This window comes from Coregonus clupeaformis, chromosome 24 (assembly GCF_020615455.1).
Source record: "Coregonus clupeaformis isolate EN_2021a chromosome 24, ASM2061545v1, whole genome shotgun sequence".
NCBI lineage: Eukaryota > Metazoa > Chordata > Actinopteri > Salmoniformes > Salmonidae > Coregonus > Coregonus clupeaformis.
The window spans coordinates 13,609,084-13,635,966 of NC_059215.1; the positions used below are offsets into that span (position 1 = coordinate 13,609,084).

The following is a 26,883-nucleotide window of genomic DNA, read 5'->3' on the forward strand; positions in this document are numbered from 1 at the left end:
GTAATGGACTGTCCACACATAGTACTATAGTAATGGACTATCCTCCACACATAGTACTATAGTAATGGACTATCCTCCACACATAGTACTATAGTGCAACCCTGAGATATTGACTCTACAGGGCTGTTGATTCATTAAGCTGGTTGACTGGCAAAACCAGTGACCTGGAACAATGACAAACACATGGCAGCAACTTTCACATGGATGGGTAGCCATTAAAAAGCATCAATATTTAACAGTTTGCCTGTTTTCTGTCTTTGTCATAGTTTGTGGAAATGTCATGGTAATTACTTGCAAATACAGTTTCCTTATACATTTGTTATTTGGAAACCAAGTACTGTTATATCACAACGTTCCTATCAGAAGTAACTGTATAATACTGAGTAATTCCATTACAGTTATTAAAGTAATCAAATAATGTAAGGGCAATTTAATTTGACTTTCATTTAATTAATAATGACAGAATCTTTAAACATATTGAAAGGCATCATGTATAGGTCATCTTACTTAGCAAGCTGGAAGGTCTAATGATGCAAGCTGCTTCACTATGGCCAGAGCTGTTTTTGTTCCTTGCAATGCTGTGAGGGTTTTTAATTAAGGCAAACAAAGGGATCTTTTTTCTTGATTGTCTGTGGCTCCACTAGTGAGTTTAGATTTCACACAGAAATAGCAAAGAGGGTGTCTTCGCAGACAAAGACCCACATACCACTAAATAAAATAAACATAAATAAAAAGGTTACCATAGCAACTTTAAAAAAAAAACTAAAATAGTCTAACAAACTAACGTCTGTACATGAAAAGGGGTTAAAGTCATGTTCCTACTATTCTGTTTTGCACACAGAACTTCGTGTGATTCCAAAGCCAGTCGAGTTCAACAGACTCTTCATCTGAAAGAAAACAGTGTATGAGACACAGCACAAGCCAACAACAACTTCTTAGAAGAAGTTAAGTTCACTTGACAAGCATGCTTCTCATTTCCGATTTACATTTTACATTACCTGGCTTTCTACAACCTAACCAGAAAACCCAAAATGGTAAACTATGCCGAATCAATAAGCAGTTATATTTACAGTAACTTCCACTAAGCTTTGTCTGTTTAGCCTAGAATGTCAACAAATACTTGAAAATATTGAAATAGTAACCCAGTTAGGACAGAAATACACTTCTTACTCTACCGGAAAAAGAAAAATAGCCATCTTGTGTTTCACAAGAAAGGATACACCAGGTCTGATCCCTAATCCAGACAGTCAATACTGTCTCACCACTGATAAATACCATCCAAGTATCAAGCCAGAGCTAGACACATTCACACTTTTAAGTTAGTATTTCTGGGCCCATATTCAGTGTCTCTGAGTAGAAGTGCTGATCTAGGACCAGTTTTGCCTTTTAGATTATAATGAATAAGAAAGGGGGGGACCTGATCCTACACTCTTCGAAAAAAAAGGTGCTACAGTACATCAAGAAAATAAAAAATAAAAAGGATATTGCTGTAGCATTCAATTACAATCTACATAATCACATACAACCTGTATTAACATTTAATTATATACAGTGGGGCAAAAAAGTATTTAGTCAGCCACTATTTGTGCAAGTTCTCCCACTTAAAAAGATGAGAGAGGCCTGTAATTTTCATCATAGGTACACGTCAACTATGAAAGACAAATTGAGAAAAAAAAATCCTGAAAATCACATTGTAGGATTTTTTATGAATTTATTTGCAAATTATGGTGGAAAATAAGTATTTGGTCACCTACAAAGAAGCAAGATTTCTGGCTCTCACAGACCTGTAACTTCTTCTTTAAGAGGCCCTCTGTCCTCCACTCGCTACCTGTATTAATGGCATCTGTTTGAACTTGTTATCAGTATAAAAGACACCTGTCCACAACCTCAAACAGTCACACTCCAAACTCCACTATGGCCAAGACCAAAGAGCTGACAAAGGACACCAGAAACAAAATTGTAGACCTGCACCAGGCTGGGAAGACTGAATCTGCAATAGGTAAGCAGCTTGGTTTGAAGAAATCAACTGTGGGAGCAATTATTAGGAAATGGAAGACATACAAGACCACTGATAATCTCCCTCGATCTGGGGCTCCACGCAAGATCTCACCCCGTAGGGTCAAAATGATCACAAGAACGGTGAGCAAAAATCCAAGAACCACACGGGGGGACCTAGTGAATGACCTGCAGAGAGCTGGGACCAAAGTAACAAAGCCTACCATCAGTAACACACTACGCCGCCAGGGACTCAAATCCTGCAGTGCAAGACGTGTCCGCCTGCTTAAGCCAGTAAATGTCCAGGCCTGTCTGAAGTTTGCTAGAGTGCATTTGGATGATCCAGAAGAGGATTGGGAGAATGTCATATGGTCAGATGAAACCAAAATAGAACTTTTTTGGTAAAAACTCAACTCGTCGTGTTTGGAGGACAAAGAATGCTGAGTTGCATCCAAAGAACACCATACCTACTGTGAAGTATGGGGGTGGAAACATCATGCTTTGGGGCTGTTTTTCTGCAAAGGGACCAGGACGACTGATCCGTGTAAAGGAACGAATGAATGGGGCCATGTATCGTGAGATTTTGAGTGAAAACCTCCTTCCATCAGCAAGGGCATTGAAGATGAAACGTGGCTGGGTCTTTCACCATGACAATGATCCCAAACACACCGCCCGGGCAATGAAGGAGTGGCTTCGTGAAGAAGCATTTCAAGGTCCTGGAGTGGCCTAGCCAGTCTCCTGATCTCAACCCCATAGAAAATCTTTGGAGGGAGTTGAAAGTCTGTGTTGCCCAGCGACAGCCCCAAAACATCACTGCTCTAGAGGAGATCTGCATGGAGGAATGGGCCAAAATACCAGCAACAGTGTGTGAAAACCTTGTGAAGACTTACAGAAAACGTTTGACCTGTGTCATTGCCAACAAAGGGTATATAACAAAGTATTGAGAAACTTTTGTTATTGACCAAATACTTATTTTCCACCATAATTTGCAAATAAATTCATTAAAAATCCTACAATGTGATTTTCTGGATTTTTTTTTCTCATTTTGTCTGTCATAGTTGACGTGTACATATGATGAAAATTACAGGCCTCTCTCATCTTTTTAAGTGGGAGAACTTGCACAATTGGTGGCTGACTAAATACTTTTTTTCCCCACTGTATTTAATGTTGATGAGTAACAATATGTATTATCCACTATATCATTTCAAAGTTGACAACTTGCTATAACTCTAAGCTAGTACAAGTAAGTATAAGGGAAAAACCTGATCTCAGATGTGAAAAAACTACACTCACATCCATGTTAACTACAGCACCTAAACACCTCATTATTATTATTATTATTATTATTATTATTATCGTCATTATACCTAGTGGCTCATAGCTGTCCTCAACACAGGTTTTCCTCAACACGGCTCTTCACATGCTTGTGTCTGTCTTTGCCTTGACCCTTTGGGGTTGACTATTTCCATCTACTGTATCTACCCTCAAATACTGTATATCTTACAACAGTACTTTATCACTACACTTATAAAACAGGATTTACATTTTCTGAAACAAGTTTTGCATGATTCTTACCAGGGGCTCTAGTGTTGACATAGATCATCAAAACCTTGTCATGCATGTTTGCCCAGGGGCACCCAGAAACAAGCACTTACCAGAGGATGGAGTCAGCAGAATCATGGTTCTCTCTGCGTAAGTCTGCCCACAGCACAGCAGCTGGAAGAAAGTCAACATTTAGGGACTGTTTCCAAGAAACAGATTAAGCCTAGTTCTGGACTGAAAAGCATACTTAATGGAAATAGCATTTTCATTTTAGTTTATTAGGATCCCATTATTTACTGAACATGCAGCAGCTACTCTTCCTGGGGTCCACATAAAATGTACAAATACATGACAAAGTACAGAACAGTTAGACAAGAACATAATAAGATATTACATTTAAAAAAGTATCATTGAAAAAAAAAGTTATTGGAAAGACAGACAACAAAAATGCTATTTACACACCATTCATATATACATATTCTTATATACAGTACAGTTAAATTAGATCTTTAGAAAGGAGAGGCACTGTGATAATGTTTTTGTATACTTTTTTTAAAGCTAAACTTGTTTTTTGCCAGAGTAACCTCTGGTGGCAGAGCATTCCACGATGACTTCATTCGTAACTGAGCGACACATTAAATCTGTTTTTGGTATCGTGAAGAAACACATCGTGGCATGTCTAATGGGGTATGTATGTCTGTTTTAAGTGTATACAAATAGATTATACAAGTGGTTAGGTATTTTCAACACACAAATGTTTCTTAAAAAGACTAGAAGAGAAGTAGTCGATTTCTCCTGAACCTAGAAACCCTATCATGCATGTTGTTGATGTTAGTTCTGTGTGTGCAGTTAAGGGCAAGGCATGCTGCTTTGTTTTGAGCCAGCTGCAGCTTTGCTAGGTCTTTCTTTGCTACACCTGACCATATTACGAACAGTAATCAAGATGAGACAAGATCAGAGCCTGAAAAACTAGTACAGTTGATCTGTGTCAAAAACGCAGAACATATTTTTTATAACAGACATACCCCTCCCCATCTTCACAACAACTTTGTCAATATGACTTGACCATGATAACTGACCATCCAATGTTACTCCTAGGAGTTCAGCTTCTTCAACTTGTTCAAAATGGTCACACCCTTTATGCACAACTCCATTTGAGGTTCAGGTCTAAGAGAATGCTTTGAACCAAATACAATGCTTTTAGATGTATTTAAGAACTGTTTATTGTCAATTACCCATTCTGACTAGCTCCTTGCTAAGAGTCTCAGTGAACTCACTGGCTGTAGGTGCTGATGTGTATAAAGTGCAAACATCAGCATACATAATCATTTTAGCTTGGCAAATCATTTGTGGTAAATAATTTGTAAAAATAGACAAGAGTAACGGCCCAAGGCAACTGCCCTGAGAGATACCGAACTGTACATATCTGATGTTAGAGAAGCAGCTCCAACTATCATCTCATTATTCATTTATTTTAGCCAATCATCAGTCATCTGAGTCAATGCAGTACAAGTTGAGTGCCCTTCCCTATATGCATGCTGAAAGTCAGTAGTTAACTTATTCTTTGAAAAATAGCATTGTATTTGTTAAAAAATTACCTCCATCAGTTTACTAAGAACAGGCAGCAAACTGATTGGGTGGCTGTTAGAGCCAGCAAAGGGTGCTTTGCTATTTTTAGGTAGTGGAATTACTTTAGCTTCCTTCCACGCCTGTGGACGGACACACACACAAACACTCCTTTAGGCTTTGGTTAAAAACATGGCAAATAGGGGTGGCAATTCCCAATAGTTTACCATCTAAGTTGTCTATACCTGGTGGCTTATCATTATTGATGCATAACAATTGTTTTTCCACCTCTTCCACACAAACTTGACCAAATTCAAAACAGAAATCCTTCTCTTCCATTATTAGATCTTCAATACACAAATATGATGGTTCACTGTTAAATGTTGTAATTTCACTTCTCAGTTTGTCCACTTCACCAGTGAAACACACATTAAAATGATTGGCTATATCAAAATGTTTTGTTATCAATGACCCATCAACTTCAAACGACTAGCACACAGCTCAGACACCCATGTATACCTCACAAGACATGCCACCAGGGGTCTCTTCACAGTCCAAGTCCAGAACACTCTGGGAAATGCACAGTATTACATAGAGCCATGACTACATGGAACTCTATTCCACATCAAGTAACTCAAGCAAGCAGTAAAAACTACACCTTATGGAACAACACGGACTGTGAAGAGACACACACATGCCCTTGTTGAGCAATTCCTGTAGGAAGGAGAGAACGGCAGGGATGGAACACTGAAAGGGGACCAACTCTCATCTCTCACACCACCTCTCGAGTACCCTCCACTTTATGTCATAAAAGGAGCTATGGCACTCTGAATTGTGGCAACCACGTTCGGAGGCAAGCCCACCGAGTTTAAGTTGACCTCTCACGCGCCAGGCCCAGAGAGCCATCAGCTTGGGATGAGGGTGGAATATTTCACCCTGTGCTTGGGATAGCAGATCCCTGCGTTGTGGGAGGCGCCATAGTTGCACGTACAGGAGAGGTACTGTACAATCTCCGCCAGCCATTGCTTCCCAGGCCAATGCGGGGCTATCAGGATGAAGGATAGACTGCTCTCACTCTGTCCAGAGTACGGGGGGGGAATCAGACCCACTGGCGGGAAGGCGTATAGAAGCACGCCTAGAGGAGGGTTGTGATCTCATCACGAATAACAAGCTACAGTGCGCGTTGTCCTGCAATGCGTACAGATTGGCAGCAGCCCTGCCGTAATGTCCCCACACCTTCTCGACGACTTCGGGATGAAGTCGCCACTCCCCTGGTAGGGAGTTCCCCCGCGACAGTAAATCCGCACCCGAGTTCAGTCTGCCTGGCACGTGTTGCTCTGAGAGACAGATGTTCACTGCTCCATAGCAAGATCGCTCTCGCCAGAGAGTGAAGTTGACAGGAGCGTGTTCCTCCTTAGCGGTTGATATACGCCACTGTAGACATATTGTCCACCCTGACCAGGACATGTTGGCCCTGTAGGAATGGACAGAAGTGCCTTAGGGCTAATAACAGTGTAGAGTTCGAGAATGTTGATATGGGCTGTACTCGTAGAGTCTGACCATACGCCGTTCACCCTTCGTGGAATGCCCCCCATCCCTGTAGTGATGCATCCGTTGTCACTACTTTGTGCGAAGACCCTCCCAGTAGGGCAGCCCCGTGTCAAGAGGGATGGGTCTCTCCAGCATTGATGTGCCGATAAGACTCTTTGCAGACAGAAGCACGTGCCTGTGCCGGTGGAAAGACGGGTCCAAGCGTAGTGAGGTCACCCAATGCTGGAAGTCTCTTATGAGGAGGAGACCAAGCGGCACTACCACAATCATGGAGGCCATGAGCCCAAGAAGCCTCAGACACATCCAGTACGTAACGGATGTTGCCGGGCAAAACACAGAGGCAGTGGCAAAAAGCCATCACTCTTTCCACAGTGAGGGCTGCTCGACAGGCTACAGAGTCCAGAGACTATCCCAAAAATATTTTCTGCTGGGTCTGTAAGCGCGTGAGGTCAATTCAGACTCGTTCAGTTTACATCTTGTCTAGACTATTGTAGACTATATGAAATTAAATGTACGCCTATCAGGGGCTATAGGCTACTTGCCTTTATCTAAGCAAACCATGGCAAAATTGAATTACAATCATAAACCCAGATTTTCATCTGATGCCTATTGAAATGAAAATGGGCCATTTATAACAGATTGTAGTCTTAACATCTGGCACATAACAGCATAATTGCCAGAAAATAGCCTAACAGTTATTTTTTGTGTTTGTCCAAGTGTTTCTTGCTCAGAGATTGAGATCCTCTGTCCAACTTTCATCACTCAAACTCTCCTGTTGGATTTATCTATAGTTATGCACATGCGCAAAGGGGATTTATTTAAGCAATAAGGCATGAGGGGGTGTGGTATATGCCCAATATACCACGGCTAAGGGCTGTTCTTCTGCACAACGCAATGCGGAGTGCCTGGATACAGCCCTTAGCCGTGGTTTATTGGCCATATATCATTAACCCACAAGGTGCCTTATTGCTATTATAAACTGGTTCCCAACGTAATTACAACAGTAAAAATAAATATTTTGTCATACCGGTGGTACATGGTCTGATATACCACGGCTGTCAGCCAATCAGCATCAGAATTATTTTTTCTCTTGCCACGTATTCAAATTTCTTTATTACTTCATGTAATAGCTCGCAATTATTATTTTTAGGAAAACCTCATTTTGCTTCTAACGACATTGTTACAAGTTACTACGATATTCCTTCTTAATTGGCTTGATAATGTTATGGAAAAAGGGTTTATTGTATAAATATGGCAACTTTTTAGGCCTTTTGTGCAGGTTGAGTGGTCACTGGGCTACACATTTTTGCTACATCTGGCAACCCTGGATAACCCAGTCGACTGAATGAGAACAATTTGCTGCATTTTGATTTTACTTTATTTTTCATTTGTCCAACTATTATCTGTCCTAATGTATAGTCAACTTCATAACAAATTACATTACGATGACTGCTATAACAACGGCACACATAATCGTGGTATATTCAGAGCTCCAGGTTTTAAGCCATGTCTATATTTGTCTGTTATTGTAGGCTAACAAGACAATTTCGCAACTGGTTCAATCCCCTGCAGTTGATAACTGACTGAGCCATCTAATCATTATTGCAATAGACTCTGATCTAGGCATGAATAAACACTGTATGCCTAAAGTACCTCAATCAACCACCAATCTCTCGGAGATTTTTATATCAAATGAATCTCATTCATTCACAAAAAAAAAAAAACACGACATTATGCTAACAATGTAACTATCAATAGCAGCCTTATCTAGTCAAATACGCTCAAAGGAAAATCTATTTCAAAAGCAATATTTCTAGTTAATTTTCAAAATGATAACTGTACTACAAGTTCCTATACACAGTCAATATACTAGACTATTTAGCTTCAACAGATCACAAATCGGCAGTGGGCTCGCAGATGCTATAGCCTATAGGTTGATCCAGTGGGTGCGCACACTACGCAGCGCAGTTTCTTCAGCACTAGAGCAACGCGCATCTACATAAGTTCCTCACTAGTTTACTACGTTCAATAGCGTATAAACTAGGTAAAATCGGGCGCTACGCGCATCATTTTCACAGTAGATAATAGTATTTAAAATCTTACATTATTTTGAAAATACAAAAACAAAATGGTTGCTGCATATTTATTTTATACAAAGTGCGTCACACATTTAGAGGACAAAATCGTCAATCCATAGGCTCTTTAAATAGAATTGACTGAAATGCTCATGACAACTGCATATGGGAGACAACAATCGGTTTTCTACACACTATGTAAGCTGATATGAGGTTAATTTAAACAGTCGTGCTTACCTGGAATGACCTAAAGATGATGCTGAAATAGTGCAAATGATTGACACGTCTTGAATGGAACTAAACAACCGTATTAAATAAATCTCTCTTCTGTAATAGTTACTTCTTCATGTGTACAAAGTGGCTGTTTATCGCATCCTAATAACGTTTCAATGGTTCACCTCTCAAAAGCATCTCAGTCTACTTCTCAGCGCGCCTGCTTTTAAAGCCCCACAGACAAATCCGCTAGAATATTCCACCGGATGTGACACAGCAAACTGTCCATTCTTAGTTTGGCCACTGTAATGAACAAACTTACGCTACATGACAAAAAGTATGTGGACACCTGCTCGTCGAACATCTCATTCCAAAATCAAGGGCATTAATATCCCCTCTTTCGTGCTATAACAGCCTCCACTCTTCTGGGAAGGCTTTCCACTTGATGTTGGAACATTGCTGTGGGGACTTGCTTCCATTCAGCCACAAGAGCATTAGTGAGGTTGGGCACTGATGTTGGGCGATTAGGCCTGGCTCGCAGTTGGCATTCCAATTAATCCCAAAGGCGTTCGATGGGGTTGAGGTCAGGGCCCTGTGCAGGTCAGTCAAGTTCTTCCAAACCGATCTGGACAAACCATTTCTGTTTGGACCTGTTGCCACAAAGTTGGAAGCAAAGAATTGTCTAGAATGTCATTGTATGCTGTAACGTTAAGATTTCCCTTCACTGGAACTAAGCGGCCTAGCCCTAACCATGAAAAACAGCCCCAAACCATTATTCCTCCTCCACCAAACTTTACAGTTGGCACTATGCATTGGGGCATCCGCCAAACCCAGATTCGTCCGTCAGACTGCCAGATGGTGAAGCTTGATTCATCACTCCAGAGAATGGGTTTCCACTGCTCCAGAGTCCAATGGAGGCAAGCTTTACACCACTCCAGCCGATGCTTGGCATTGCGCATGGTGATCTTAGGCTTGTGTGCGGCTGTTCGGCCATGGAAACCCATTTATGATGAACAGTTCTTGTGCAGTTCAGTTGCTTCGAGGCAGTTTGGAACTCGGTAGTCAGTGTTGCAACCGAGGACAGGCGATTTTTAGGAGCTACGCGCTTCAGCACTCGGCGGTCCCATTCTGTGAGCTTGTGTGGCCTACCACTTAGCGGCTGAGTAATTGTTGCTCCTAGAGTTTCCACTTCACAGCACTTACAGTTGACCGGGCAGCTCTAGCAGAAATTTGACAAACTGACTTGTTGGAAAGGTGGCATCCTATGACGGTGCCACATTGAAAGTCATTGAGCTCTTCGGTAACACCATTGTACTGCCAATGTTTGTCTATGGAGATTGCATGGCGATGTGCTCGATTTTATACACCTGTCAGCAACGGGTGTGGCTGAAAAAGCCGAATCCACTAATTTGAAGGGGTGTCCATATACTTTTGTATATATAGTGTATATTATGGGAATATTATCATTTTATCCATGTTTTGAGGCTAAACAGCGTTTGTTTACATTTACAATGTTTGCAAACATTGGAGTTTAACAAGCTTATATTTTGGGTGCTGGTGGGGTGTGACAGTCGAACTAAGCTCATGAGGCATTTATAAGTTATAGTCTTCAAGAATCAATGGGTATATATATAATTATATATCAAGTCCTAAAATGGATGTAGCAATTGCAGATTGCCCCTTTAAGACGGTTAGGTTATTTTCTGCATTTGTCAATGGACGTTCCTCTGATATATACTGAAAACAAAGCAAAACTCAGAATGTTGTGAGAGGAAAGCTCTACTTAGAAACTCTAACTCTAATGCTCCTTCATGCAGTGGCATGATCACAAAATAATTTATTAGCAGCAAAGTCAATCAATACCCAATGATTTGACACTCTACTTAAGCAACAAGGCCCGAGGAAGTGTGGTATATGGTCAATATACCACGGCTAAGGGCTGTTCTTAGGCATGACGCAATGCAACCCTTAGCCGTGGTATATTGGCCATATATCACAAACCCCTGAGGTGCCTTATTGCTATTATAAACTGGTTACCAACGTAATTAAAGCAGTACAAATAAATGTTTTGTCATACCCATGGTATACGGTCTGATATACCACGACTTTCAGCCAATCAGCATTCAGGGCTCAAACCACCCAGTTTATAATAATCAATAAATCACTCACAGTATTTTAGATGCACAGTTGCAAAGAGAAAATCTTGACAATCCACCATCAAATGTATTTTCATTTTTTGCTTGCTGTTCACTTTTTAATTCAAGTTATTAGGATATAGTAGTATGTGTCTTGGGGCTCAAGTCATTCCTCAAGTTAGTTCACTAACGTTTGCTGAACTTGGAAAGATAAACATGAAATGACAACATTAAGTAATGCAAAAAAAAGTTTACTCTAAATATTAAAGGTTAAAGAGTCACATTTTCAAACCATGACTTGCAGTGGCGGGAGACTAACAGTACATAGGCCTAACGGTTGTAGGGTATGTGACACTGCCTTCATTCTGTGATTGTTTCAGTACACCACAGCAGAAAACAAACATATTCCACACATGAACTCATCGCATTGTCATACTAAATTCGAGATTCCCAAAGAATTCAGTCCCCCATGAGTCTAGTCATCCAATTTTAGACTACATTGTGTGTAGACGTTGAATGTGTGTTATTTTTTATAACTGTCTGTGCCTCTCTGTGCATCTGTTGACCTGTAACTGTAGTTGACCTGTAATTGTAGTTGACCTGTACAGTCGTGGTCAAAAGTTTTGAGAATGACACAAATATTAATTTTCACAAAGTCTGCTGCCTCAGTTTTTATGATGGCAATTTGCATATACTCCAGAATGTTATGAAGAGTGATCAGATGAATTGCAATTAATTGCAAAGTACCTCTTTGCCATGAAAATGAACTTAATCCCAAAAAACATTTCCACTGCATTTCAGCCCTGCCACAAAAGGACCAGCTGACATCATGTCGGTGATTCTCTCGTTAACACAGGTGAGAGTGTTGACGAAGACAAGGCTGGAGATCACTCTGTCATGCTGATTGAGTTAGAATAACAGACTGGAAGCTTTAAAAGGAGGGTGGTGCTTGAAATCATTGTTCTTCCTCTATTAACCATGGTTACCTGCAAGGAAACACGTGCCGTCATCATTGCTTTGCACAAAAAGGGCTTCACAGGCAAGGATATCGCTGCTAGTAAGATTGCACCATTTATCGGATCATCAAGAACTTCAAGGAGAGAGATTCAATTGTTGTGAAGATGGCTTCAGGGCGCCCAAGAAAGTCCAGAAAGCGCCAGGACTGTCTCCAAAAGTTGATTCAGCTGCGGGATCGGGGCACCACCAGTGCAGAGCTTGCTCAGAAATGGCAGCAGGCAGGTGTGAGTGCATCTGCACGCAGAGTGAGGCGAAGACTTTTGGAGGATGGCCTGGTGTCAAGAAGGGCAGCGAGGAAGCCACTTCTCTCCAGGAAAAACATCAGGGACAGACTGATATTCTGCAAAAGGTACAGGGATTGGACTGCTGAGGACTGGGGTAAAGTCATTTTCTCGGATGAATCCCCTTTCCGATTGTTTGGGGCATCTAGAAAAAAGCTTGTCCGGAGAAGACAAGGTGAGCGCTACCATCAGTCCTGTGTCATGCCACAACAGTAAAGCATCCTGAGACCATTCATGTGTGGGGTTGCTTCTCAGCCAAGGGAGTGGGCTCACTCACAATTTTGCCTAAGAACATAGCCATGAATAAAGAATGGTACCAACACATCCTCTGAGAGCAACTTCTCCCAACCATCCAAGAACAGTTTGGTGACGAAAAAAATCATTTTCCAGCATGATCGAGCACCTTGCCATAAGGCAAAAGTGATAACTAAGTGGCTCGGGGAACAAAACATCGACATTTTGGGTCCATGGCCAGGAAACTCCCCAGACCTTAATCCCATTGAGAACTTGTGGTCAATACTCAAGAGGCGGGTGGACAAACAAAAACCCACAAATTCTGACAAACTCCAAGCATTGATTATGCAAGAATGGGCTGCCATCAGTCAGGATGTGGCCCAGAAGTTAATTGACAGCATGCCAGGGGCGGATTGCAGAGGTCTTGAAAAAGAAGGGTCAACACTGCAAATATTGACTCTTTGCATAAACTTAATGTAATTGTCAATAAAAGCCTTTGACACTTATGGAATGCTTGTAATTATACTTCAGTATACCATAGTAACATCTGACAAAAATATCTCATATCACTGAAGCAGCAAACTTTGTGAAGACCAATACTTGTGTCATTCTCAAAACTTTTGACCACGACTGTAGGCTACAATATATAGTACATGAAGGGAAACATGATACTTCATATTTGCTAATGTTAACATTAAGATAAATGTACATTAAGATATCAATTCAACATCAGGGTTGGGGTCAATTCCATTTTAATTCAATCCAATTCAGGAAGTACACTGTTTTTCAATAAGTAACATTTGGAATAGGAATTGGAATTTGGTTTACTTTCTGAATTGACTGGAATTGACCCCAACCCTGTTCAACATAGACAAAAGCATTTTACTTTTCCAGGTCAGAATTAAGGCAGACGAAGGATTGCTTTTACATGTTATATTCTATAGCAGCCATTAGGAACTACAGCTCCTTCATAGATAAAGTACCTCAGACCAAAAGCACATTTGTCCCATTCGGCGCAGAACTCTGGTTCTTTTTGCTGTCATGTGGATTGGTTCTCATTGGTTGTCCGCTGAGCAGAATGCCCGAGGGCAGGTGAAACGGACTTTGTAGTCCTGACAGAGTCTACCATCTTGCTCTGCATTCACACAGGCAAATCCATGAGTGGCATCATTCTTGGAAAATACACACAGGCAAATCATTTAGTAGCTATGGGCATGCGTTAACTCCTGAAGTTCTATACATACAGCTTTGGAAATGTGACTGTAAGCTAATTTAATATGTAAAATGTAGGTTGGAATTGTGAAGGATATTGACCCTTTAATATCGCCAATACCTAGTTTGTTATTGGATATCATTGGATGTCAGTGACACATCATAGAGGTCACTAAGTTATCTGTGAGCAGGTATGTATGCCTTACACTTGGAGGACGTCACCGGTCTGCAGGGCGGGGGAACCAGACATGGTCATGGCTTCGATGGCCACAGGCTGGGAACTGACCTAATTGGGGTATTCCATCTGCAGCTGAAGGACGGTCTCATAGTCGCCCCGCCCAATAGGATTGTCCAAGTCAAACCAACGCATCCTGCAACCTGTCACACAGGCAAGACCAGCTCAGTAAAGAGGACACATTGTGGAGAATAACATAACCTTCTATAGCAGGGTTTCCCAAACTCGGTCCTCAGGACCCCATGAGGTGCACGTTTTGGTTTTTGCCCTAGCACTACACAGCTGAACACAGCTGATTCAAATAATCAACTAATCATCTAGCTTGATTATTTGAATCAGCTGAGTAGTGCTAGGGAAAAAACCAAAACGTCCACTTGGGGTCCTGAAGACCGAGTTTGGCAAACGCTGTTCTATGATATCACCTCAATCACTACATATTTTGGGTTATGCTTAACTTATTATGCACTAGCTTGATGTGGTGCAAGTGTTTTTAATTATAAACACAGTCCTAAAGTTTACTTGAAAAGTTTAATTCCAAAATGATATATATACATTTTCAGAAATGTTGGTAAATTAGCTTTTATTGTTTAAAGAAATTATGAAAGAGATTGCTGTGTTTTTTCACCATTTAATTATGTCATAGGGTTGTTTAATGACAGATATGTATTTGTTTATAAAATCTATCACTTGATGGTTTCATTTTCAGAGACAAATAATCATGTTTTTTTGCAATATGCTATATATCCGCCTCACCTAGTAGCACTGCTAGGTTTTACACAGTCAAATGTAACAAATAATAACATAAATTATAAAGAACTGTAAAAATGATACATTTCTGACATCAATATTTACAAAAATTAAAAATGTTAATTCAATATAGTAATATGAGATCTGTATGTAAAACATTTACATTTGACATTTTAGTCATTTAGCACATGCTCCTATCCAGAGGGACTTACAGTATGTGCATTCATCTTAAGATAGCTTTGTGAAACAACCACATATCACAGTCAAATATAAAGGATAGCAACATTCTGCAGTTGCATATCACATATCAGCTTGAATAAAGACAAAGGTGATTAAAGATGCTTCTCCTGCATGGACCTCTCAATAGAGTATGTGAGGAGGATTTACCTTGGCAGATATCAGAGGGACAGGTTAGCATCACGTGGTAGTCCTCGCACTGTCCACATCTTTTTGTTTAGAGTTGATGCAGACAAACCCAAATGTGACATCATAGCTGAGCAAAGAATGAAAATAAACACTGTCACTTCAGAGGAAAGTAAAAGTTTGTGTTTAATCTTTCTCTCACTACGAGTGTGGAAGTAGACTCTATTAATTTAATTTAAAACTCAATATACAAATCAAAACAAACTCCTAAATGACATTAACATTAATAGGCTAGAGTTAGAGTTGAGGCTAGGGTTAGGGTTGAGGGTTAGGGTTGAACCAGAATGTGAACATGAAGCTAGGGTTAGGGTTGAGGGTTAGGGTTGAACCAGAATGTGAACATGAAGCTAGGGTTAGGGTTGAACCAGAATGTGAACATGAAGCTAGGGTTAGGGTTGAGGGTTAGGGTTGAACCAGAATGTGAATATGAAGCTAGGGTTAGGGTTGAGGGTTAGGGTTGAACCAGAATGTGAACATGAAGCTAGGGTTAGGGTTGAACCAGAATGTGAACATGAAGCTAGGGTTAGGGTTGAGGGTTAGGGTTGAACCAGAATGTGAACATGAAGTTAGGGTTGAGGGTTAGGGTTGAACCAGAATGTGAACATGAAGCTAGGGTTAGGGTTGAACCAGAATGTGAACATGAAGCTAGGGTTAGGGTTGAACCAGAATGTGAACATGAAGCTAGGGTTAGGGTTGAGGGTTAGAGTTGAACCAGAATGTGAACATGAAGCTAGGGTTAGGGTTGAGGGTTAGGGTTGAACCAGAATGTGAACATGAAGCTAGGGTTAGGGTTGAACCAGAATGTGAACATGAAGCTAGGGTTAGGGTTGAGGGTTAGGGTTGAACCAGAATGTGAACATGAAGCTAGGGTTAGGGTTAGTTGAACCAGAATGTGAACATGAAGCTAGGGTTAGGGTTGAGGGTTAGGGTTGAACCAGAATGTGAACATGAAGTTAGGGTTGAGGGTTAGGGTTGAACCAGAATGTGAACATGAAGCTAGGGTTAGGGTTGAACCAGAATGTGAACATGAAGCTAGGGTTAGGGTTGAGGGTTAGGGTTGAGCCAGGATGTGGACATGAAGCTAGGGTTAGGCTTGAGGTTAGGGTTCAACCAGAATGTGGACATGAAGCTAGGGTTAGGGTTGAGGCTAGGGTTAAACGAGAATGTGGACAAGAAGCTAAGGTTAGGTTGAGGCTAGGGTTAGGGTCGAGCCAGGATATGGAAATGAAACTAGGGTTAGGGTTAGAGGAGCTGCTCACGAGAGGAAGGTGTCTCCAGTGTGCTGAGCAGATATCCTATAGGTGGTCTGGGCCTCGATGCTGATGGGGTTTCTACACACTTGACCAGGAAACGTCTGCAGCAGCTGGGGGATGGACTCCAGGTCGCCCTCATCTGACGGGGTATCACTGCTCAGCTACCACGTCCCACACTCCTCAGAGACTAGAACATTAAACATATAATAAAACATGACATTTTAAAAGGTATTCTACCATCAACAAAGGTTCTAGAACACAAATAATATGAGCAGCCTTGTGTTTTCAAAACAATGAAAACCCTGAAACGTAAACTAGTGCTTGAGCTACAGATAGTAATAGATGGTAATTCAATTATTGATTAGTTCCATTCATTATAATGATTAAAGCTAAAATGTAGTTTGTTTGTCTCCTAGCTTTGGCATTGCCATGTACCATAGACATGTGGGAGAAAGAGTACATATGCATCTCAAAAATAGTTTGGAGACAAACACATTTTTGTCTATTGTGGACACTCCTTGGGGTTAGTTTATATTATCTGAAAACTAATATAGGATACCCACCTTGACAAAACTCTGCAGGGCATGTGAACCGGATTCTGTTGTCCTTACAGCTTCCACTCCTCTGGTCTGCATTTACACAAGCAAACCTGTAGGTGGAATCATAACTGCAAAAAACAACCATCAATTGTAGTCCAACCCTCAAAATGCATTTGCACTTTAGATCAATGAATGTCATCCCAGAGATTGCAGGTCTTGTCCAGAGTAAAGTAAGAAGATACAGAAGAGAAAAAATAGAAAGTAGTGATAGAAAGTAGAGAAAGCAGAAGATTTACCATCATTCATCTCACATAAGCAAAGTGTCTCCACTGTCAGAGGCAGGTTGTCCGGAGCGGGTCTGGGCCTCGATGGCTATAGGCTGAGGACAGATATCTCTGGGGTACATGGTGAGGAGCACGCTCAGGACCTCGTAGTCTCTGTTCCCTGTGGGGTCGTCATGGTCGAACCAGTTTGTCCTGCACTCTGTCCAAACCAACCAACCACATCAATAACAGTCAGTCAACCTGGCTGTCAGCGTACAGCATCTGGACCCAACGTCTGGCTCAACATATTTCATATTCCATGCAATTTAAAAGTAAATTCCCTTATTACATTATTCATACTACTATATACATTATTATATAAAGTATTGTATAGCAATAGTATGGTATCAATTTGTTTAGTTTAATAACCAACGTAATAAGAGAATCCATCACCATCTATGGTCAAGCTATGGCACATTTAGGTCTCAGCATTGATGCCTACCTGAACAGAATGTTCCTGAGCAGGTCAACATGACTTTGTAATCATCACACGGTCTCCGCTGCTGCTCTGAGTTCAGGCAAACAAAGCCCTCTGATTTACTGTACCTGCAAAGGAAACCCTGGGAATATCAGACCTGAGGGACATCCTAGGTTGGGATCAATTCCATTTCAATTCAGTTAATTCAGGAAATAAACCAAAATTCAAATTCTGATTTTCTTCATGAGGAAAATGTCTTTAAACCACCTGAATTAACTGTCTGAATTTAAATGGAATTGACCCCAACCTATACTCTTAGAAAAAAGGGTTCCAAAAGGGTTATTCGGCTGTTCCCATAGGACAACCCTTTTTGGTTCCGGGTAGAAGCCCTTTTTGGTTTCAGGTAGAACTCTTTTGGGTTCCAGGTAGAACCCTCTGTGGAAAGGGTTCTACCTGGAACCAAAAGTGTTCTACTGTCACACCCTGATCTGTTTCACCTGTATTTGTGATGGTCTACACCCCCTCCAGGTGTCGCCCATCTTCCCCATTATCCCCAGTGTATTTATACCGTGTTCTCTGTTTGTCTGTGGCTAGTTCATTTTGTTTTGTCAAGCCTACCAGCGTTTTCCCCCTTGCTCTAAGTTCCTGTTTTCCTGGTATTTACTATTCTGCCTGCAGTTCTGTACCTTGTCACAGCACCCTGGATTATTGACCATTCTGCCTGCCCTGACCCTGCCTACCGTTCTGTACCTTTTGGACTTGGATCTGGATTACTGACCTCTGCCTGCCCTTGACCTGTTGTTTGCCTGCCCCGTTTTTGTAATACACTTTTGTTACTTCGACACTGTCTGCATCTGGGTCTTCTCCTGAAATGTGAGAGTACGAACTGGCCATGACTGACCCAGCAGACTCGGACCAGCTCCGCAACGCCATCTCCTCCCAAGGAGCCACCACTGGAAGGCACGAGGAGTTGCTTCTTGGTCTCATGGAAGGGTTCCAGACCTTGGCCGAACGCCATGACCGAGCGTTTAACACACTGCTGGAGCAATTCCGCGGGTTGTCTGTTAGGCAGCCTACCACGACCGTAACCTCCCAGACCCTCAGTAACCCGGCTGTTAGCAGCACGGTCTCCCTGGTTTCCCGAGAACGCCGCTTACCTCCCCCGGAACGCTTCGCTGGAGAGTCGGGAACCTGTCAGTCATTTCTCGCTCAGTGTTCGCTCATCATCGGGCTGCAGCCCTCCTCCGACCGCTCTAAGATAGCGTACCTCTTCACGCTGATGTCCGGGAGGGCTCTCGCCTGGGCTACGGCAGTGTGGGAACAACAGTCAACCGTATGCTTCAGTCTGGAGGAGTTCATGCAGGAGGTAAATAAGGTTTTCGACGCTCCATTGTCCGGGAGAGAGGCTGCCCGGAAGTTACTCCAGCTTCGGCAAGAATCCCGCAGTGGGGCAGACTATGCAGTGGATTTCTGCACGTTGGCAGCTGTGTGCCTGGAACCCGGAAGCGCTGTTCGACACGTTCCTGCACGTAGTATCGGAGGAAGCAAAGGACGAGCTTGCAGCCCGGGAACTACCGACGGATATCGACTCGCTCATCGCTTTGACCTTTCGGATCAATGGGCGACTACGGGAACGGAGGAAGTCCGACTCCACTCGCCCGCCCAAGGATTCCACCTCGCCTCCGAGGTATCCCGGAAGTCCCCGACGGCTCCGTTACCGAGAGAACCCGAGGCTACCCGAGTTCTCCCGAGAGTCTCCGAAGTCTGCCGATTCACCTCTTCCCGAGCCGATGCAACTAGGCAGAGCTAGGCTGTCCCCAGCCGAACGGTAATACAGGCTTCACAAGAAGAGTTGCCTGTATTGCGGGACTACTTGTCATTTTGTGTCCACCTGTCCACTAAAAGACCAGGCTCACCGGTAGGAGCGAGTACTCTGGTGGGCCATACGGATAACTTTTCCTCTCCCCTTACTCACACCCCCTTTCAAGCCATCTTGCTGTGGGGGAACCAGTCGAAATCTCTCCGGGTACTCATCGACTCTGGGGCCGACGAGAGCTTTATGGACGCTACCCTGGCGTCCGAGCTGGGTATCCCCACTCAGCCCCTCTCCATTCCCATGGACGTTAGAGCGCTGGACGGGCGCTCTATAGGCCACGTCACCCACAATACCACCTTCATCAACCTACGCTTATCAGGGAACCACAGACGATCCAATTCCTGCTAATTAAGTCTCCTCAGGTTCCTGTGGTATTGGATTTATCTTGGCTCCAGCAACACAACTCCTTTATTGACTGGTCTACTGGTGCCATCATGGGCTGGAGCCTGTTCTGCCACGCTCATTGCCTGAAGTCAGCGCAGCCTGCCCCGGGATGTCTTCCTGGGGGATCGGAAGTTGCCTCGGACCTATCCGCCATTCCTGCGGAGTACCAGGACCTCCGGGAGGTGTTCAGTAAGGCCCGGGCCACTTCGCTTCCGCCACACCGACCCTACGACTGTGGAATCGACCTTCTCCCAGGCACCACTCCGCCCGGGGGACGACTGTACTCACTGTTGGGTCCGAAGACCAAGGCTATGGAGACCTGCATTGAAGACTCCCTAGCTACCGGGTTAATCCGTCCTTCTGCCTCCGCCGCCGGCGCAGGGTTCTTCTTTGTGGAGGAGAAGGACAAAACCCTGCGACCTGTGCATCGATTACAGGGGCATCAATGACGCCACGGTGAAGAACCGCTACATGCTACCACTCATCTCCTCGGCCATCGAGTCGCTCCAGGGGGCCAACATGTTCTCCAAGCTGGACCTACGGAACACCTACCACCTGGTGCGGATTCGGAAGGGGGAAGAGTGCCTTCAACACGGCCAGCGGTCGCTACGAGTATCTGGTCATGCCGTTTGGTCTTACCAATGCTCCAGCTGTGTTCCAGGCCCTGTTTAATGATGTTCTCCGCGACATGTTGAACCGGTTAGTCTTCATCTACCTCGACGACAACCTCTGCCTGTTCCTCACCGTCCCTTGTCTCACATATCCCTGGACTTTGTCACGGGTCTTTCCCCGTCTGATGGCAACACCGCCATCCTGACATTTGTGGACCGGTTTTCCAAAGCCGCCCACTTCATTCTTCTCCCTAAGCTACCTTCCGTCAAAGAGATGGCCGGATCCACGGATTCCCAGTGGACATGGTCTCCGACCGGGGTTCTCGGGCAGAAGGTATCGCTGTCCACCCAAGATCTGCCCCTCCGGGTGGACTCCCGCAAACTTTCCCCCCGGTTTATCGGCCCTTTCCCCATCTCCAAGATCATTAGCCCCTCTTCTGTTCGTCTTCCGTATACATCCCACTTTTCATGTGGCTAGGGACATCCTGGACCCAGGCCTCAACGCCGGGTAGTACGCCGGGGGGGGGATGTGGTACTGTCACACCCTGATATGTTTCACCTGTCTTCGTGATTGTCTCCACGCCCCCCAGGTGTCGCCCATCTTCCCCATTATCCCCAGTGTATTTATACCTGTGTTCTCTGTTTGTCTGTTGCCAGTTAGTTTTGTTTCGTCAAGCCTACCAGTGTTTTCCCCCTTGCTCCTGTCTTTCTCTAAGTTCCTGTTTTCTAGCATTCTGCCAACAGGATTATGTTCAGTAGGCACAAACGGATGAAAACGGACAGAAATTGAAAGAAAGAAATGTCCAGGTACTATCTGAACTTTTCTGTTGCAAAACGTTTTACTACAAACATGAATGAACATTACCCAGTTGCACCTCACCAGCTGTCCTCCACCCCTCTTTGTGGGGTCTTCTCAGGAAGTTCAGGTTTCTCCAGTAGGCCTAATCTCTCTCTTTCTCTGCACCCTGTTGTTCAGTGTGACTTTCCTGTTTTAATAGCAGGCTACAACAGGATATTTGTCTGAACGGGGACCACAACAGCAGCACGTTCACAACAATGTTATGCGAGGCAACATGATCGTTGTCTTTTTCCGTCGTTTTCAGGTAAATGGCCCAGCAGCCTATGACCTGCTAAATCTTTTTTACAAGCGCTTGAACTATCACTGTCCATCAAAACCTTGGTTCCATCCCCCTGTCCTCACCCTGCCAGCCTCTCAAAACCCCCTTTTATGTTTGGTAAACAGGCTTGGAAATGGATACCCATCAGTATTAGAGCATGATTTCTTGTTTTACAATGTGAGGCGAGAGGATTTCAACATAATACAGAGAGCTGAGGCACGGATTAGCAATGGAAAGGAGAGAAAAATAGGAGATTATGATTTAGATGATAATGTATGCTACTCTTTGCCGGAGTGTGGGTGGTGAAATAGATCAACAGTGATTTTCACAAGTAGGACGATAAGTGAGGAATACTGGAACAGTTAGTTGAGATTCAATTACTGTACATAATATGCCTACATGTACTGTTGGTCTCAGAGAATATAGGAAATGTAGCGTTCTAAGAATAAACTTGGCAAACTTGTCATTTTGGTACAGGATAGAGGCAGATAGCTCCAATTTGGAATAGGAGAGATGCACATAGATCCAGTGACATGCCTTTCCACCCCACCCTGAGGATGAGAGTGACTCATTAGTAACAGTAGAGAGATGGAAGCATCAGAGACTATGTGTCGGTCCTCTATACGGTGTCCATATTAGGACAGACACCTATCTGTACGCCTCTCTGGCTATTTGTTAGTCCTAGGGATGACTCTACACGTATTAGACTGCCGCAGGAAGAACATCTCACCTGTTGGGTGTCACCACTTTCCTCAGCTTTCTGCAGTTAACAATGGGCTTCGTTAAGACAGAGGGACCTCAGGGTCAGGGTGCTGTTAAATGCCACTGTGTCTGACAAAGATGCTGCAGTCTAAAGTAACAAGGAACGTTTAGAATAACTGGCAACACAGGGTCGTTGTTGTTATGCATCATTCCTCATAGGCCGGTGGTCATAGTGAGGGTTGGTTGTCTGATAGGAACTCACCTGAGGCCAGCTGTCAAGATGATATATCACCAGGAAGCTGTAGCATGTAGATGACCTGATGCTTAGAATACAAAGTGGATAAATAATCACATATTTTGACAGTATTTGGATAGTCCATCTATAGATACTGTACTTAAAGATGCACTCCAGCTATTTTTAACCTTGCCTTTTGAAAAACAATAGCCAAGTAGAAATACAGTAATGTACACACACTTAAGGGTAAAAAAATAAGTTGTGCCATGTCATGAGAATAATATACCTGGACCACATTTGAGATGTGCCTTTTGTTAAGTAAATTAGTTGATACATGAGGTGAAAAGGAACCTGCAGTGCCACTTTAATAACAAACTATTGTAGCAAATCTGGGGGGTAGCTCTGACTGGGACTCGAACCTTAACTGTTACGCCAAGATGTCCGAACCTCTTGATGAGGTCGCTAGGTGTTGGGTTAAGGTCGCTACGCTATCAATAGAACATCAGTATGTTAAACTGCATGTCTGTTGATGTCACTGTATGTGAACAGGTTTGCTACAAAATAGACTCTACCTTTCATTCGAACCATAGCTGCATACATACTATGCATTGCCCAACAAACAAAATATGAACTGTAAGTGAAAATACTCAGGTATGAATAGAGTGGGTAGATTAAGATACAATAGGACCAGTGAACAGGTATATTGGCTGTTGGCTAAGCATTACACCTGAAATTAGGTCACAGGGACACAACTCTTCTCAGTCTAATTAACATGAATGTATTCAATTTGGCATTTGTTGGGCTTGGTGTGAAGATTTACGATGTCATAAAATACTAGATGCAAAAGATATGCTGTTACCGATAAGTTTCCTTTGAGTCCTATCACTTATTATATTATATTATATTATATATATTATATATTATTATATTATTATATTATTATAACATTAGTGAAAGACACAGATCATCAACACCAGTGACTCTGTAAGTATACCTAAATAAAATGTTACATTTTGGGATTTTACACTTGAATATGAATATTTGGAGAAAGATGGAGAAAAATAACAAGAAATGTTCCAAATGTATTGACGTTGTGTATAAACAATATTTGATCTTTACCTGAACCTTGATCCCTAGTCATCCACACTGAATAGAAATGGCCAATGGCATAATCCCTATTACATAAACACAGCCATTGTGACATGAACGATGAAAGTTTACTCTCACCACAACCCAAGCATCACATACTCTTTTGACCCTAGGGTTAGAAATCCCCCTACATAATGTGACAAGATTACTCGTCCTCACATTTTCAAAGTGATTTTGATTTGTAAATTCATTTCAGCACAGCCTTCCACGCTTCTTATGAACAGCCTAACGGTGCATCTAATCTTGTTATGTAACCATCCGTTGCCAAGTGATTATCTCTAGAAGTATCCCAAGGCTAGATTGTCTCGTGCAATCCCAGCAGCAAATGTGAATTCAACAATGACTTTTTGACTGTAACTGCAAGAATGTGTTTTTGGTCGTCTGTTTTGACGTTTGGCCATGTGCATACATACAGTAGTATGTATCCAATGTTACATGGCCAGCAATCAATAACAACTTAACTTTTCTTTATGTTCATGGGACTAGGGCTGTTACGGTGACCGTATTACCGCCGTTTAGTCACGGTAATTAGGCTTCTCCAAGCTCTGATGCTGCTGATGGTCATTAGTAGCCTACCAAACTTACTAACTGCCTGGTACTCAGCACTCTATTGTCCCTCTAATCACTCTGACATCAATGCAAATATTTTCACAAATCTAATCAAACACTTCATTAGAGCCCATGAGCTCATGTTGCGCAACATTTCTATAGGCTATGCAATTGCGTGAAAAAACAGTGTGTTGATGTCCTCTATTAAAAAGAGGAGGATCCCATCAGCTTTCTATAGGCTAGGCCTACTATATACACTACCAGTCAAACGTTTGGACACACCTACTCATTCAAAGGTTTTTCTTTATTTTTACTATTTTTTACATTGTAGAATAATAGTGAAGACATCAAAACTATGAAATAACACATATGGAATCATGTAGTAACCAAAAAAAGTGTTAAACAAATTAAAACATATTTGAGATTCTTCAAATAGCCACCCATTGCCTTGATGACAGCTTTGCACACTCTAGGCATTCTCTCAACCAGCTTAATGTGGTAGTCACATGGAATGCATTTCAATTAACAGGTATGCCTTCTTAAAAGTGTATATGTGGAATTTCTTTCCTTCTTAATGCATTTGAGCCAATCAGTTGTGTTGTGACAAGGTGGGGGGGGGGTATACAGAAGATAGACCTTTTTGGTAAAAGACCAAGTCCATATTATGTCAAAAACAGCTCAAATAAGCAAAGAGAAACGACAGTCCATCATTACTTTAAGACATGAAGGTCAGTCGATACGGAACATTTCAAGAACTTTGAACGTTTCTTCAAGTGCAGTCGCAAAAACCATCAAGCGCTATGATGAAACTGGCTCTCATGAGGACAGGAATGGAAGACTAGCGTTACCAGTCTCAGAAATTGCAGCCCAAATAAATGCTTCACAGAGTTCAAGTAACAGACACATCTCAACATCAACTGTTCAGAGGGGACTGTGTGAATCAGGCCTTCATGGTCGAATTGCTGCAAAGAAACCACTACTAAAGGACACCAATAAGAAGAAGAGACCTGCTTGGGCCAAGAAACACGAGCAATGGACATTAGACCAGTGGAAATTTGTCCTTTGGTCTGGAGTCCAAATTGGAGATTTTTGGTTCCAACCGCAGTGTCTTTGTGAGACGTAGTGTGGGTGAATGGATGATCTCCGCATGTGTATTTCCCACCGTAAAGCATGGAGGAGGAGGTGTTATGGTGTGGGGGTGCTTTGCTGGTGACACTGTCTGTGATTTATTTAGAATTCAAGGCACACTTAACCAGCATGGCTACCACAGCATTCTGCAGCAATTCGCCATCCCATCTGGTTTGGGCTTAGTGGGACTATCATTTGTTTTTCAACAGGACAATGACCCAACACACCTCCAGGCTGTGTAAGGGCTATTTTACCAAGATGGAGAGTGATGGAGTGCTGCATCAGATGACCTGGCCTTCACAATCACCACCCGACCTCAACCCAATTGAGATGGTGTGAGATGAGTCGGACGGCAGAGTGAAGGAAAAGCAGCCAACAAGTGCTCAGCATATGTGGAAACTCCTTAAAGACTGTTGGAAAAGCATTCCAGGTGAAGCTGGTTGAGAGAATGCCAAGAGTGTGCAAAGTTGTCATAAAGGCAAAGGGTGGCTATTTGAAGAATCTCAAATATAAAATATATTTTCATTTGTTTAACACTTTTTTGGTTACTACATGATTCCATATGTGTTATTTCATAGTTCTGATGTCTTCACTATTATTCTACAATGTAGAAAATAGTAAAAAATTAAGAAAAACCCTTGAATGAGTAGGTGTGTCCAAACTTTTGACTGGTACTGTAAATGTGGACAGTTCTTCCAACAGCTTCAATATGCGCCTCAGAATTCGATAAGGACGGGCGCAGTTGAGTCCCTGATGTGTCTGTCTTCACTTGTAGCCTGTGAGAAGGACCTGATCATGTGACGGGCATTGGCTAATAAGAATTGAGAAATCTGAGAGTGCCATGTGAGTGAGAGGTGCTTTGGAGCACGCAGCTGGGATAATGGCATTATAATGATTATATTCAGGGCACAACAGCCACTGGCCATAAATGCATTGATATTTTTAGGGGGAATTACGGCCACACAAAGGGGATGCCGCTGGGAAATTCGAGGCATTATCAAGTGCTTGTCAAATTGTGAATGAGAGACTGATGAAGTGTGTAGCCTGCGCAAAAAAAACAAAGCAGAGGTCATTCGTTTCATGCGACTTTTTTCAAATCATCATTAGAGTCGCATCATGCAGCCTTAGAATGTATTAAAAATCTAAACATATAGCCCAACGTCTGTATCACAACTAAAGCTGCATAAATAACTCTAAGCATATAGGAGGTCCTGTTTCTTTGCTTACAGCTCAACACAGAATAACCACATGTGCGCACTCCCTCAAATTGTTTGGAGAAAATATCCTTTCTATTTTCTTCAGCTATTTTCTTCATACTATAAAATAATGCCATGGAATTCTAAGCAGATCTTGTCTGCTAAATGAACTAGTG

At 42.6% G+C, this 26,883-nt stretch overlaps 1 protein-coding gene across 7 annotated transcripts in view; it reads right to left on the reverse strand.

The window, feature by feature from the left end:
* Window positions 1-19,420, reverse strand: part of tmem269 (transmembrane protein 269) — a 41,766-nt gene extending 22,346 nt beyond the window's left edge. The window contains exons 1-9 of one of the 7 annotated variants that reach the window (XM_045207052.1): window positions 18,917-19,420; window positions 17,784-17,887; window positions 17,315-17,501; window positions 17,043-17,146; window positions 16,486-16,666; window positions 15,191-15,296; window positions 14,028-14,199; window positions 13,593-13,744; window positions 3,651-3,711 (exon numbers count right to left, since the gene is read on the reverse strand). In XM_045207052.1, coding sequence (XP_045062987.1) covers window positions 3,651-3,711; window positions 13,593-13,652 — 121 coding nt within the window. In that variant the 5' untranslated portion in view covers window positions 13,653-13,744; window positions 14,028-14,199; window positions 15,191-15,296; ... (3 more) ...; window positions 17,784-17,887; window positions 18,917-19,420. Of the gene's footprint in view, window positions 1-3,650; window positions 3,712-8,966; window positions 9,379-13,592; window positions 14,200-15,190; window positions 15,297-16,485; window positions 16,667-17,042; window positions 17,147-17,314; window positions 17,502-17,783; window positions 17,888-18,537; window positions 18,579-18,916 lie in introns of those variants that run through there. The other 6 variants (XM_045207049.1, XM_045207050.1, XM_045207051.1 and 3 more) reach the window with 6 other exon arrangements.
* Window positions 19,421-26,883: the final 7,463 nt, after the last annotated feature.